This window comes from Physeter macrocephalus, chromosome 10 (genome assembly GCF_002837175.3).
Source record: "Physeter macrocephalus isolate SW-GA chromosome 10, ASM283717v5, whole genome shotgun sequence".
Lineage (NCBI taxonomy): Eukaryota > Metazoa > Chordata > Mammalia > Artiodactyla > Physeteridae > Physeter > Physeter macrocephalus.
Genome location: NC_041223.1, coordinates 12,505,128 through 12,521,489, shown reverse-complemented (window position 1 = coordinate 12,521,489; position 16,362 = coordinate 12,505,128). Strand labels below are relative to the sequence as shown.

Below are 16,362 nucleotides of genomic sequence, written 5' to 3'. Positions count from 1 at the left end.
AACCTTCTCAAGAATTGGCCACAATTTAAGAAAAGGGAACTCCCGTACAATGTTGGTGGGAATATAAATTGGTGCAGCCACTGTGGAAAACAGTATGGAGGTTTCTCAAAAAAACTAAGAATTAGAGCTACCATATGGCCCAGCAATTCCACTCCTGTGTATACATCCAAAAAACCATAAACACTAATTCAAAAAGATACAAGCACCCCAATGTTCATAGCAGCATTATTTACAATTGTCAAGGTACAGAAGCAACCTAAGCGTCCATCAACAGATGAATGGATAAAGAAGATGTGTAATACATATATATATAATGGAATACTATTCAGCCATAAAAAAGAATGACATTTTGCTATTTGTGGCCACATGGATGGACTTGGAGGGCTTTATGCTAAGTGAAATAAGTCAGACAGTGAAAGATAAATACTGTATGATATCATGTATATGTGGAATCTAAAAAAATACAACAAACCAGTGAATAAAACAAAAAAGAAGCAGACTGACAGATATAGAGAAGAAACTAGTAGTTATCAGTGGGGAGAGGGAAAGGAGAAGGGGCAGGATAGGGGTAGGGGATAAAAAGGATTATTATGGGATTATATGAAATCACGTGTGTGAAACTTTTAAAAATTGTAAAGCACTATAGAATGTAAAGAATTGTTCGTTCGATTAAAAAAAAAAAAAAAAAAAAAGAATTGGCCACATTTTAGAAAATTGCTTTGCTGACATCAATCCCATTTCTGGTGTTGAGGTGCCAGCACAGCAGGCCTGTGCAGCTGCCACAGGCATGGTGATTTCATATACAGATACAAGTATAAGCTTTGTTACATTATTTCATACATCTTGTAATATAATCATGCTAGAGCATTTACATATTAAAATAATGATTTCATTACAAAATATTTATATATGTATATTTGTTTATATTCAGTTAGGACATTATATTGATGGGGATGTGTAGAGGTCAGTTATATTACCTATTTCATTTTGGAACAGCAAATAGGGATGATGCTCTTACGTATGAAAGAAGGTTTTATCATCCATGAATTTCATTTGATGATTGTAGTGATATTATAAAATATTTACTATAAAAAAGGGTTAGTGTTGAGTTGGGTCTGGTAGTAATCAAAAATCACTGTTTTAAAGGATCACGTCAAAAAGTGTCATTCCAGGGCTTCCCTGGTGGCGCAGGGGTTGAGAGTCCGCCTGCCGATGCAGGGGACGCGGGTTCGCGCCCCGGTCCGGGAGGATCCCACATGCCGCGGAGCGGCCGGGCCCGTGAGCCATGGCCGCTGAGCCTGCGCGTCCGGAGCCTGTGCTCCGTAACGGGAGAGGCCAAAGCGGTGAGAGGCCCGCGTACCGCAAAAAAAAAAAAAAAAAAAAAGTGTCATTCTACATCTTCATATGTTCACACGTCTACCATTAAACCTGGATTATTACTGAGGCAAGCAGTTTCCATTAATTTCTAAGAAATTAGTATTAAACTATTAATTATATATGTCAACTAAAGATACATAGAAACTTCTTTAAGCAGCAATCTATTTCTCAAACACATTTCAGGGGAAAATCCCAAATAAAAATAAAAATGAAGCAGTGGAGGCTGATTGAAGGTAGAGAACCCAGAAACTTGGCCTCCCCTTAGGACTTCAGGGAACAGTCTGAAAAACACTGACTGGGCACAGTTACTGTACTTGAGTTGGGCACTGAAAATTCATTTGAGGATGGTCATTTGATCACAAAGGACATTTACTCCACAGAAAAGGGGCTGACCTCCAGCTAAGACCTCCAAAACCACTAAACTCGTTACTCAGGGGATCTGAGAGTGATCTGGAGAGTGAGAGGAAGAGTTGCCACCCCATTTTCTGGGCCACGCTAACAGTCAAAGGGCGAGGGCTGGCTCTCCCCCTTTTCTATAGTCCCTCCTAGTCATCAGTGCCCTGTTACCAGGCTTCCCCGCCCCTGCTCTGCCCTTACACTGTATTGTCAAGCAGCCAATGAATCACGCATTCCAAGCCTCTTCTTTCCGCCACTGGCCAAACCCCTTTTCATTCCCCATGAAACAACTATATCTTCACTGCAGTTCCCTTGGGGGTTGGTTGACAGGCAAACAGCCGACTGAATTCATTCACACTAATATGCGAGTGGTTGCCAGCTCCCTCAACCCCACCAGAGGCTTTTCTTTTTTTAAAATTTTTTGGCCGCAACGCGCAGCACGTGGGATCTTTGTTCCCCGACCAGGGACTGAACCTGCACCCCCTGCATTGGAAGCATGGAGTTTTAACCACTGGACCGCCAGGGAAGCCCCACCAGAGGCGTTTTAAAAGGAAGATGTTAACTCCAAGGAATCTCCAATTTCAGGCAGTTCAGAAAAGTAGACAACTCAAGGGGGGAGGGGAAGATATTTTTGAATAGGAGATACCAGCTTTGCCCAGGGATAGAGCTCAGAAAATTCTCCGAATGTAATTTTACTTTACACACGCTCCCTCAACGCCCCCATTTCTAATCCATAAAATCCTAAAATGGTTGGGAGGGTTTATTTTGCTTTTTTAACAATAGTGCCCACAGTGGCAACAGCCGAGGTGGTCACTGGTAAACCTGGAAACATCTTGAACACTTTTTTCGTTAGCTTCATGTAGGACACAAAACAGAAATATATCAATTACATGTGACTAAGAGTAAGAAAAATATACAACTATATTTAAAACACTTAAATTAACAAGATAGTACTTTTCCATTCTAGCAAAATATCATACATTCAGTTTAAACAAGAGTTAATATCCAGACACACTTTTCCAAAATACCTGATGCTAGTTGAAAATGAGTGACCGTGAGATTTTCCAAGAGATTTCTAATTAGCAAAATGTGTACAATTTTGAAGAACTGTCCATTCTTTTCTAGAAGATAGTCATTGAACAGGTCAAAATGCAAACTGATGTCTCTCTCATAAACCTAAGTATGGGTGCTCCATTTTTCTCAATGAAACTTTGGCTGTCAGCAAATCTTATAGCTTCTTTTCCCTTAAAGACAATAATATACAACACCCTTCACAAATAACCATAAACTTCTCTGTGTGCAGTAAGCCCTATCTAAGCATTTTCACGTGTTTCTGTATTAACTGACGTACACCGAGACTTATGAAAAGGGCATTAACTAAGTGTAACTGGCCTACACTCAAACCTCTGCTCTGAAAGAGCATCAGATGCTTCCCACGTGTTATTTCAAAGTCAAAGCTGCTACACTTACACATGTGGTATATAGCTTGAAAAATCAAAAGAAAACTGTTTTTCTCCACAGGCTTTTTCAGGTGAAGAAGCTGGACCAAAAACCAACACATCTGTGTGACAGTGGCCACCAACTGTAGTCCCACCCCCCTAAAAAGAACAATGGCCCAGCTCCTCATAATGACCGTAACATTCCTGGCCACGGCTCTGGTTTAGAGAGTGTGTCTCCGTGTTCTGACTCTTAAGGAAGCAAAAAAGAAAGCGGACTCTCCCCATTTCTCTCCTTTGGTCTCCATAAGCCAGCATCTACAATTCTCTGGGTTTGTTCCCATCCAACGACTTCAAAATTCCAACAAGCGCAGGATACAACTTTCTAAAAAAAAAAGAAAAGAAAAGAAAAAAAGAAAAAAGAAAACCCACGAAATCGCATAAGGTCGCTGCATAATACTGTGGATGAAAATCAGAACAAATTGTTGCTGATTGAGGAAGCAAGGCACTTGGTAGCAGGAGACAGGGAGGGTCCCGGGAATGCAGGGCTCAGTGAGTCAACAGTTTCAGGCGAGTAAACCAGCTGACCAGCAGGGACGGTTCTGGAGAAGAGGACTTTGCTGCCGAGGAGCTGGCTTTCTTTTTGGTCCCTTCCTCCGAGAATGGAATCGTGGCGCTGCTGTGGAGATCTGAACTGACGTAGCACCTGCTGCTTCGGATGTAGTCTGCACCTCGGACCAGCTGCCTCTCGGTCGTGGGCCTTGAGAAACGGTATGGGGGAGATGACCTTTCTTCGATGATCGGAGAGATCCGCTCATTACTGAAATACCGGCAAAGGCCGTCCTCACCTGTTTTCAGACAAAGCCCACAGGTAGTCCGTTAAAATACCCATCCTCTGCATGGCGCTGCCTCTGAAGGTGGCAGCACACCCTGCCCTCCTCCCAGGGATGGGCTACCAGGCCCCCCAGGCGGCCGGGCCCACACCACTGGGTGTTGAGAAAGCAGAAATGGAAGAGGTAGATGCACGCTTCAGGCGGCTTTTCCATCTGAGAGGTAACACGGGGCAGAGCAGAATCAGAGAGCCCGCACTTTTTAATCAGTGTAGAATTTGCATAATTTCACTTGAAATCAAAAAACCAAAGAGAGAAAATCTTATAATCCTATCACCCCTTCCACATCTGTCCTTGTTCAATGCCTGCAGCCCAGAGCGCGTGCCCCTGGAACGGTGGTTCTTATTCCCGAGCATCCCTAAGGAGCTGGGAGGAGGTGGGATGCCTTTGGTTATCACTCTGAATGCAGGGCGGGCACTCTTCACCTTTCATGGATGGGGGTCAAAGATTTTAATGCTCTGCAAGGCTTGGGACATTTCTGGAGAAGGAAGAATGATCCCACCCTAAAAGCCAGTAGACCCCCTGGGATGGGGAGCAGGGGGGTAAGAAACTGAATAGAAACACAAAATGCAGGGCACCCTGGCAACATGTAGCATTCTTCTGACCCAGAAATTCCACTTTTAAAAACGTACGAAGAACTATGTACAAGATGCTTGTTGAAGCAACGTTAACATTTGGGGGGCAAAACACAGATAACCTCAATGCTCAACCTCAGCGGACTGAATGAAGAGGTGCTATCGCCATAAGATGGATTACTAATGCAGCTATTACCAAAAATACACTTGTTAACGTTCCCCTTTCATAGTATTACTGAAAATCCATCTATTCCATTTTGCACATTTTTCTAAGCATATAATACGTAAATATAGGAACAACTAGAAGATACACAAAACGTTCAGAGTGATAATTTCTAGGTTGGGGAAGCAGATTACAGATTAGTTTTCTCGCACCTTCTAGAGGTTTTCCAACAATTTGTTTTGTTTCTGTAATCAAAGGGGAAAAGTTACATTAAAAAGTGCCCATTGTCAAAAAGCCACATTTTGTAGGAGTCTATTTATATGAAATGCCTTGTAAAAGTAACTCCAGAGACAGAAAGTAGATTTTCAGGGCTTCCCTCGTGGCGCAGGGGTTAAGAATCCGCCTGCCAATGCAGGGGACGCGGGTCCGAGCCCTGGTCCGGGAAGATCCCACATGCCGCGGAGCAACTAAGCCCGTGCGCCACAACGACTGAGCCTGCGCTCTAGAGCCCACGAGCCACAACCACTGAGCCCACGTGCCACAACTACTGAAGCCCACGTGCCTAGAGCCCGCACTCCACAACAAGAGAAGCCACCAAAATGAGAAGCCCACGCACTGCAACGAAGACCCAACGCAGCCAAAAATAAATAAATAATTTATTTAAAAAAAAAAAAAGATGACTATGAAAGTTAAAAAAAAAAAAAAAAGAAAGTAGATTTTTGGTTGCCAGGAGCTGAAGGAGGAGGGAATGAGGAATGACTGCTTACAGGCATTTCTTGTTGAAGTGATAGAATATTCTGGAATTAGCACAACTCTATGAATATACTAAAAACCACTGAATCGCACATTTTAACAGGGTGAGCTTTATGGTATGCGAGTTGTCTCTCAAAAAAGCTGTTATTTTTTTTAAATTGCCCATTATGCAGGTACCTTTCTTTCTAAAATGATAACACCAGAAAAAATGTGGAAGGTGGGATGGAGGTCAAGTATCTTTCCATTTTCCTGACCTCACACTCCCCACCCCTACACCCCATATCTCAACCTTAAAGGAAATAAAAGTCTAAATCGGGGACTTCAAATGCTAAAAAGAATGGCAAAGAAGATGTGGACATTTCTAAATCTAAACAAAGAACTGCCCTGCCCCCTGCTGTCTGCTCCACAGATTTTCGTGTCAACTAAGGGTATCTTGGACCTTAGAAGGCAACTTCTCCCTTTTCCAATTTAGTGCAATCCAGGTGATTCGGGTACTTAGGTGACAAACTTTACCAAGTCGCAGGGAAATGTCAGGGATTGATCACTTTGGAAGTTAGGCCTCCAGAACTTTTCTCTTCTTCCTTTTACAATCTAAGGCCTACTGTTCTCTAACTTTTCACCAGCTCTTTGTTTCAGCGCTACAAAAGCAATATTACGATGTCCTGACAACTGAATGTAATCCGGCCCAAAATAAGACTATTTATAGGGGGCTTCCCTGGTGGCGCAGCGGTTGCGCGTCCGCCTGCCGATGCAGGGGAACCGGGTTCGCGCCCCGGTCTGGGAGGATCCCACGTGCCGCGGAGCGGCTGGGCCCGTGAGCCGTGGCCGCTGAGCCTGCGGGTCCGGAGCCTGTGCTCCGCAACGGGAGAGGCCACAGCAGAGGGAGGCCCGCATACCACAAAAAAAAAAAAAAAAAAAAAAAAAAAAAAAAATCAGACTATTTATAAACATTTTCCTCAAAAGACAAGTGTTATCACCTGTAACTTTGTTTACAGGGTAAATCAAACACAAGTTTCTTTTCCAGTAGTAGTTACTCTCTAACACAAGAAGGACTGGGGAGAAAAACACCCATGTCTGTTGGTCAAAAATCAAACAGATTCCAATAATAATAGTCATAAAATTAGACTCACACAAGAAGGATTGGGGAGAAAAACACCCATGTCTGTTGGTCAAAAATCAAACAGATTCCAATAATAATAGTCATAAAATTGACGATGAGATTGTTTAACGAATAGTGTATTTCTATGTGTTTAGAAATCGGACCATCAGTGTCTACAGCCTTTTTAAAGCACACAATACTATTTAGGAGATTTACAACCACTACCTAGGAATATATATTTCTGCCATTCTACACATAGACAGGACCTTAGAGGCTTTCAGCACCCCCTGATTTTGCAGATGAGAAGATGATTTTATGGTCATTAGAGCACAAAAGGGCTGAAACGAGGGTCTGGGCTTTGGACTCCAGATTTGGTACTTTTCAGTTTGCTTAAATTAAACTTACTTTTCCTCCCATGACTTCGAGGTCTAGCAAAAGGGTCCACAATCCCCATCCAGCTCGCATCCGCAGGCATGGACAAAGGCCGGGGCTTGCCTTCAGAGGGAGGGGAAGGAAAAGGAAAAGCTGACAGAGTTTTTGGACTTTAGAGAATCCTTCCCTTTATTTAGAACTAGACCCTCCCCGACCCTGACATCACACTCACTTCAGCATAAGCAAAATAACATAGTTTAAAAATAAGAAAATTATTTTAAAGCACTGTATTTCCACAGCAAACCATTAGGACAGAGGCATGCTGAACTTGCGCCTGTGGGTCCACGGAGCAAAGCAGCTCCAAGTTAAAATGCAGGCGCTGAAAGTTGAAACTGTAACATGATCTCACCCCGCTGGGCTTGGATGCCAGGCAGGGTAATGACTCAACAAGCCTTAGCTTTAGAAAGATGAACAAAGGTCTCATACTTAGAATTTCATTGAGGTTTATGTTTTCCTTGGATTACCCTTCAAGTCTGCCGAATTCATCCAACAGTTCCAAATAAGGAAGGGGGAGGGGAAGAGAAACAAAACAAACACTCAGCAACGTACCATAGGATGGTGTTTTCTCTCTCATTTTTGTGGGCAGAATATTGGTTTCCACGGAATACCCAGGCAACTGATCAGAATCAGCGATGGTAAATCTCCGTCTCCGGCTTTCCTGGTCCAGGAAGGAATTGGGGGACTCAGAACCCTTAGGACCAGGCTGTGGCTGTTTACATTTACTGAATCCGTAAACGGAACTCCCATTCTCTTCCCTGCAAGATAGAGGGCAATAATTAAGCTGCTTACGAAGATCCTCTCACACTAAAGAATTATAGGATACATTCTGCTTCTAGCACACAGAAGAAAAAAAATCCTCCTTTTCCTCTGGAGGAAAAAGCAACACTTTTTCAATCACAGTTGCTTCTTAAATACGTAGAGATCCTATTAAATAAGAGTAAATACCATGATCCTACTAAATAAGAGAAAATGAGATTTTTTTTTTCATATTTGTTTTAAGGGATACACATATATCCTGAAAAGCTAGCTCCGGTTTTCCTGTACATCTGTCCTAGAGTTGAATCTCCTCCTTACTACAGACACCCCAAGTGAAGGTATGATCTATTGAACCTTTTTTCTCATGCCAAGAGTAGTATCTTTGCCAAGATCCAGCAAAGAAGACACTTGATGTGTGATGGCAGTTGTCAGATTTGAAAATGATGTCAAAAATTACAAAGGGGCCTTTAGAGTGGCCAATGGAAAGTGTCTATTTTCTAAACAAAGTACAGAAACCAGCAAAAATTGGACCACTGCTTGCAACTTCATTCTTTCTAAATGTCAGCTCATAATAAAACTTAAAATTAATTTTAGTTGAGTCCAGATTACCAGCTGGTTAAATTTTTGGCACTGAGTAAATTCCATTAGGGGCTCATTGCAAAACTACTAGATAAACCCAGAATCCACCGAGTTCAAAAACAGTCTAAGGATCAGCCTTGCCGATTGGTATTCCCAGTGAGCCTGCTGCCTGCACACCCTTTCCCTACCATGAATCTATCTTCCTCTATACTTTTAAACCTGGCATATAACTTCCCCATTCACAAAGCTTTCATGACTCACCACTTGTTCTCTGTGACCATTTGCACATTTCATTCCTAATAAAATATCCTTCAGTGACTTCCCTGGTGGTCCAGTGGTAAAGAACCCACCTTCCAATGCAGGGGATGCGGGTTCGACCCCTGGTCAGGGAACTAAGATCTCACATGCCGCGGGACAACTAAGCCCTCGCGCCGCAACTACTGAGCTCGCGCGCCTCGACTAGAGAGGCTGCGTGCCGCAAACTACAGAGCCCACATGCTCTGGAGCCTGTGCGCCACAACTACAGAGAGAAAACCCGCACGCCACAACTAGAGAGAAGCCCGCGTTGCAACGAAAGATCCCGCACGCTTCAACGAAGATCTCGCGTGCCACAAGATCCACTAAGACCCGACACAGCCAAAAATAAGTAAATAATAAATTTTTAAAAAATAAAATAAAATATCCTTCATTAATGGTGTGCGTGTGTCCACGCGTCTCCCCCGATAGAATCAAAGCGCCAGCTCCCTTTCACCTTCACTATGTACATGCCCTTCTTCTTACCACAGCTACTGTGACCCCTCACTGAGACCCAGACAAGAATATTCAGGATTAGGGGAGTCGGGGCCATCCTCCCTACAGCCTACAATTTCTGATAGAACAGTCCACACACTGGTCTGTTCTATCAGTGAAACCCTCTGCTCTCTATACGCAAAAGCAACAACTCCTTGTAGTTTTAAACACAATTTAGATCTCGCGACCACAGGACTCTGGTCTGTGAATACAGGGAAGAGCCTGGTCTACCAACCAGAAAGCCCCTGATCACTGCAGCCACTGCTCTACATGCTATAATAACTTCTGGGCAAACCAAGACTCAAAGAAGAGGAAAATGACATTAATTTTTCTTTGTGCCCAGGAAAGAAACACAGCAGAAGCAAAGAGCTCAGCTTAAAACAAGAACAAACAAATGAAAACTCCACCCTGAAGTGAAAAATCACTGTAAGTTCAGTCCAAACTGTGTCTTATGAAATATTACAGCATGATTAAGTATTTCTCAATTTATTCTTGAACAGTTGACTAAGATATTGGCAGTTCTCTGGGGGCAAGAACTACATCTGTTTTGCATAAGATGGTAAATCAGGCCCAACTCTCAGTAAATGTATGTTACATAAATGAGCCAGATTCTCTACTTTTACCAGCATATGTAAATATGTAAGATGATATAAATAAGCCTATATTTTCATACCTTAATCATCCCCTATATAACATCTAGCGTGACCGTCCTCATTTTACTCTAAACATTTAAGATAGCCATTAAGATCCTGAAGAATTTATAATAGACACACACACATAAACACACACGGCCATGCAAACACAGCTCTTCCACACCTATTATCACATTTTTTAAGTCCTACGAAGAACACATCCCTCTCAGCAAAATATAACTGTAACTTTAATCAATCTCACAGAAATATTATCTTCCGCCCCAGAGATGAATTTACTGTGTAGTTAATGAAACTTCAGCTTCAGGGACCCCCAAACAGCTCGTTTCGATGCCCAGTGAAGAATGAAAACAATGCAGTCCCCGAGAGCACATGCTTTAATCAGCCCTCTCCCCATCACACTGGCTGGCTTCAAGGCCCGTACAACTAGATCTGTTCCTACACTTCCCCCTAAAGGATCACACTTCTCCTACCCCTGGTTTTATTGAGATATAATCGACATATAACACTGTATTCATTTCAGAGGTACAACGTAATGATTTACGTATGTACCGCAAAACAATCATCACACGTGGTTACCAATTCTTTGTTTCCTGTGATGAGCAATTTTAAGATCTACTCTCTCCGCAACTTTGAAAAATACACAACATTGTGAAAAACAGTCACCACGCTGTACATTACACCCCCAGGACTTCGCCTGTAACCGGAAGTCTGTCCTTTTCGACCCCCGTCACCCATTCCCCAATGCCTACACCCAGGGCGATACTTTTTGACGGTGGAGTCAAGACTCAGCCCCAACACACTGGAGTGTCAGCAGCGTCTCCTCTCGAGATACTCGTGGTCTTCCCACCACCACCAGCACCTCCACGCAAGGAGACGCGCACACCACAGAAACGGGCACCGACATACCGGGGGGAGTAGGGAACGGTCGGTGGAGGAGGAATATAAAGATCCAGGATGGCCGGCTTCTCCTTCTTCAGTGAGGCATCCATCGTGCTGTCCGGGGACTGAGTGGTCGTGGGCGGAGGCGAGGTCTGAAAGGGAGTAATAAGCGTAAAAGTGTGGACGTTACCTCGGAGATGGTTCTCCCCAAAACCAACACCAGCCCCTCGGTAAACAGGGGCCCAGGTCATTTGTGTGTCTGCAGCTACTAGCAACATCCAACGTGTATTCTGCTTTGAGACACTCAAAATGTACCGAGAGTTTTTTTGTTTTTTTGTTTTTAAAGTATGGTTGATTTACAATATTGTGTTAGTTTCAGGTGTACAGCAAAGTGATACAGTTGTGTATATATACATATATACATATACACATATTCTTTTTCAGATGCTTTTCTATTAAAGGTTATTATAAGGTATTGAATATAGTTCCCTGTGCTATACAGTAGGACCTTTTAATTTTATATATAGTAGTGTGCATCTGTTAATCCCAAACTCCTAATTTATCTCTCCCTCCCTCCCCACTTTGGTAACCATAAGTTTGTTTTCTGTCTGTGAGATTGTTTCTGTTTTGTAAATAAGTTCACCTGTATCATTTTTTAGATTCCACGAATGAGTGATACCATATGGTATTTGTCTCTGACTTACTTCACTTAGTATGATAATCTCTAGGTACGTCCATGTTGCTGCAAATGGCATTATTTCATTCTTTTTTATGGCTGAGTGGTATTCCATTTACCAAGAGTTCTGAAAGCCTAGGTGCATAGTGAAAGAAAGGCAGAAGCCCAGGAGCCAGGTGCCAGGCAGGTTAGAATTCCAGCTCTGAGCAAATCACTTAAACTCCCAAGCCTTAGTTTCCTCCTCTGAAAAACAGCCATACTGACAGTGCCTCTCACGTAGGGCTGCAGTGAGGACAGAATGAGTTAGTTCACACTAATTACTAACAATGCTACCACTCACTAGGAGTATGGGCTCGGAATTCTGACTGCCTGGGTGCAATCTTGGTTATACCTCTGATTAGGTGTGTATCTTCCAGGCAAATCACTCAACTTCTCTGTGCCTCTTCTATAGAATGGGAATAAACAGGGACAAAGATAGTAGCAACACAGGGTAGCTGTGAGAATTAGGTAACGTAATACATGTAATGGGCTTAGCACAGGGCTTGTCGCATAATAAGTACACAACCTTATGCTGTCTAATTTAGTATTATACACATATACACATACACACAAGTTACTTTTTTAAATTTAAAATCCACACAGCTTTTAAAAAATACTTTAAAAGCTTGTGTGAGAACTTCAATCCTATCTCTTCTACAATCTAACAGCAATGATTGGCCTTTTCTGGTTGGTAAAGGAACAGCAAGAAAATGAGTCAAGGCACAAAAAGAAGGCCAGTGGAAGGCAGCAGGTGAGGACAGTGCTAGACCCCGGGGAGTAATAAAAGGACACCTACGCCCTATCTAGGCCAGGTGGTGATGGATGGAAGATCCCCTGTCTTCTGGAAGTGAGAGTGGGAATGGCATTCTAAGGGTGGAGAGGACGGGAGTAGCCGGTGCTCACAGAGAGACAGCCCCATTTTGGGGAGAGATGTCCAGGCACAGGGAAACAGTCTCCCAGAGCATACACCACAGTCCGTCAACTCTCCGAACTATGTAATTGATCCACATCTCATTCTGACAATCTTGGACAATGTCTGAAAACATGGGGCCAGGACCCAGGCCCTCAACAAACAGAAACAGAAGAAAATTGGAACATTTCCATAGAACAGGCATTTTCCAAAAACTCCAACACTGATGGTTACTTCCAAATCAATAACCCTTGTTTACCAGGATTGTGGCCTAAAAACAGAGCGATGAACAGCTTTTCAGTGACAACATGAATGATGCTGACAAGAACTAAAGATGCTTCCTCCCAGCAGAGGTGGGCACCCAGGCATACAGACCCCTGAAGAATGACACACAGGGCAACAGCCAGGGTGGGGGCTGAGAAACCGTACGGAGTACTGGTCTACCAGGGTTCGTGTTCTGAAAATATCCTGGACACATCACCAGATGCTTAATAGCTAAGCTGTAAAACAGCCTCTGCATTTTGATGGTTTTCCCTCCCTGGGTCAGAAGCAAAGCTAGGTGTCTCACGCCTCACCTTCACCCCTTCCCCCAAATTGCACAGTTAGTGGAACCGGGCAGGAAGGTAGACAAAACCAAAGAAAAAGGAAGCATGCCCCTTCTTAAGTGAATTTCCACAGGTCAAGGAACTAACTCTAGCCTATACTTAGATATAATTTTCACTTCCCTTCTGAACACATCCACCTGAATTTTTCTGTCACTTCAAACTCAGTGATGCCCAGAAGACCTATCATCTCTGCCTCCCAGATGGCTCTTTCCTGACATTCTAATCTTTGTCGCTGGTATTACCACCCAGGTTCACTGCCACATTTCACATCTGCTTCTCCCTTGCCTTGCCTACCTTCTGCACCCCTACCCCAAAACCTCTGCTGTCAGCATGAGTAATTAGGAGTGAGATTTAGAAATACTAAATACTTATCTGAGGTCCCACAGCTAAGAGGTGTCAGGGGTGGGATTTGAACTCAAGGAGTTCAACTCCAGGGCCCCTTCCTGTCCACTATGCTGTGCTGCTTTGTGAGTCCTCTCGATGCTTCTTCCAAATGGCCTCTTGCATTAGCCTTTCACTAGAATTGCCACATTACCCATCACCTACGCACGTAACAGCTCCCGACTGGTGTTTCTTGTGTTTAGGTAGTATCATGGGCTAAACTGTGTCCCCCAAACGCCCAGTAGTTCAAAATGTGACTGTACTTTGGAGATAGGATAGGATTTTTAAAGACACGTTTAATTTAAAAGGAGGTCATGTGGGAATTCCCTGGCGGTCCAGTGGTTAAGACTCTGTACTTTCACTGCAGGGGGCGCAGGTTTGATCCCTGGGTCAGGCAATTAAGATCCCACATGCCGCATAGCACGCATCCCCCCCCACAAAATTAAAAATTAAAAAAATAAAACGAGGTCATATGGGTGGGCCTTAATCCAGCATGACTGGTGTCCCTATAAGAAGAGGAGATCAGGACCCAGACACACAGAGGAAAGACCATGTGAAGACACAGGGAGAAGACGGTCATCTGCAAGCCAAGGAGAGAGACCTTGGAAGAAGCCAACCTTGATCTGAGACTTCTAGCCTCCAGACTTTTGAAGGCATAAACTTTTGTTTCGGTCACCCAGTCGTTGGTACTTTGTTACAGTGGCCCTAGCAAACTGATGCAAATATTAGTGTAAAAATCAACTGTCAACCTGTTGACAAAAATTACCTGTGAGATGAAGTCCATACTCCTTAGCCTGGGACTCTATACCCACCCATCCAGCTCAGCCCACTGGTCCAGCTTTCTCTCCCACCCTCTGCCCCAAGAGTCTGGTCTACTTATTCTTGCAAGAGCGCTGTGGTGTCTACCCAGAGCCCTTGGTCAGTCAGTGAACCCGGCTGCGGTGACTGTCTGTTGCTAAAAGCTCACGGCTGCCCCCTTCTCTGGAAAACTGCCCTCAGCGGACAGCTGCCACCCCTGAGTAGAGCTACCAGAGCCCTTGCTGTGTGGTTACACCTGGGTAACAGGCCCAGATGGACTCTACCTGAGACAGCATCTGCTGGCTTCTCCTCCTTATTCTGCCTCCCTCCCTCCCGGACAAGTTTCACCTGAAGCACAGGCACTAAATCGCTTTCACAAGAATGTCTGTCACACACTCTGCTTCTAGGAAACCTTGCCTGGGCACCGCCCTTCCCTGATGGCAGCACATCCTCGGTTGGTGGGCGTGCGTCTAAAGAACAGCGTTCCTCTCCTCCACCAAACAGCCTCCCATCTGCCTCCCAAATCCCACCTAGTTTTCCAGGCTCCAAAGGGCTCCCACCTCCTCAGGAGGAGGCTCCTTCTCCTACCTGTCCATACCCACCACCCCTTCTTCAGAACCTAACATTTACGCCCCTGCACCAAGGAGCTGACAGAGTTGCTGTGTGGAAAGCACTCCATCAACCATCAGCGAAGACCTCTTCGATGTTACCCCACACACTCTGAGAATTCCAAAACTACTGAAAGATGGTGCCCCTTACACTGAGCGATGCAAACAGAAGCAGCTGGGGTGTGATTGATTTGTTCCATTATTATTTAAAAAGTGAACTTAATTATGTGCCCCTTCCTGGCTCCACCCTCCACATCCTGGTCTTTATTTTTATGCGCCTCCACACCCCTAAGGTACACACATAGGCATATTTCCAGTGCTCTATGCATCACGAAGTGTCCAAATTGATGGCTTGAGACCACTGCTGTTCCTTCCATTTGAAGAGGTACCATAAGATCACAGACAGTTACATATAAATGGCCAATCTCCATCGTATAAAAGGGCACTAAAATGTGATTGCTTTTCATTCATGATTTAGGAATGAAACACTAAGAACTGATGACATAAGGAAGAGGCTGGTCAGGGTGCATGGTCCAGCCAGGTGTAGGCAGTAAGGAGTGCACTGCTTGTAGAGAATTTAAATAATAAAACTCACTAAAGACCGGACGGCCGAATCTAAACACTGGAGTGACACGCTGGGCGAGTGACACGCTGGGCGAGTGACACGCTGGGCGGGTGACACGCTGGGCGGGTGACACGCTGGGCGGGCTGTTCTCACAGTCCACAGCCCCTGCCTTTTTAAACCATTACTGAGGACTCAACCCCGTGCGGTCCCTCTAAGATCAGTGGTCAAACTGGATTCCTTTATGCGAGCACAGTGTTTGCAACGAGAGAGGAAAAGGACCAGAAGGAACTTTCTGTAGTGCTGGCAGCCACTCGCCGCCAAGCGGCTACCAAGCAGTGAAATGTGGCCGCTGAGACGGAGGAACTGAAGCTTTCATTTGAATCGTTGAAATAGACACTGGCGGCTAGGGGCTGCCATACTGTTCGATGCAAATCCAGCATGGCTATTTTCACATAAGTAAGATTATAGGATAATTATCCATACACAAACTCCTGAACCCAATCAAAGTGTAGTCTTTTCTTTTTGGAGACAAATCGGATATTGGACATTGTTCTTGCGCCAATGCCAGAGGAAAGATTTCAACCGGTGACGGTACCTGGACCAGAGGTGGTTTCCATCGTAGGTTTTTCAGGGGGGCGGGAGTGAAGTTGAAGGAACTCGTGGGCCGCTTTTTAAGCAGTAACACAACTCCTGTAGGATTCTCTCTCAACTTTCTCACCAGATTTTTTAGCTGCCATCCCACCTTCAGAGAAAGAAAATGAGGAGAGGGCACTTGCTCATGAATAACGAAAACTCAAACCTTTGAATTTATCTCAAGGAAATCAGCTATGAGCAAATAGGTAGACACAAATCTGTTCATCCTAGCACTGCTTAAAATTATGGAAAATTGGATATAAATTGCAAATTTTTTAAATGCATGCAAAACGGTTTAAAAGTTCTAGAGGGGGGCTTCCCTGGTGGTGCAGTGGTTGAGAGTCCGCCTGCCGATGCAGGGGACGCGGGT

At 44.2% G+C, this 16,362-nt stretch overlaps 1 protein-coding gene across 5 annotated transcripts in view; it reads right to left on the bottom strand.

Annotated features, from left to right (window-relative positions):
- Positions 1-1,409: 1,409 nt before the first annotated feature.
- The window catches only part of CNKSR3 (CNKSR family member 3), a 102,685-nt gene continuing 87,732 nt past the window's right edge, over positions 1,410-16,362 (bottom strand). Inside the window, exons 9-14 of one of the 5 annotated variants that reach the window (XM_055087432.1) lie at positions 15,955-16,101; positions 10,805-10,929; positions 7,671-7,876; positions 7,095-7,184; positions 5,050-5,082; positions 1,411-4,057 (exon numbers count right to left, since the gene is read on the bottom strand). In XM_055087432.1, the coding sequence (XP_054943407.1) occupies positions 3,759-4,057; positions 5,050-5,082; positions 7,095-7,184; positions 7,671-7,876; positions 10,805-10,929; positions 15,955-16,101 (900 nt within the window). In that variant the 3' untranslated portion in view covers positions 1,411-3,758. The other 4 variants (XM_055087431.1, XM_055087429.1, XM_024122478.3 and 1 more) reach the window with 4 other exon arrangements.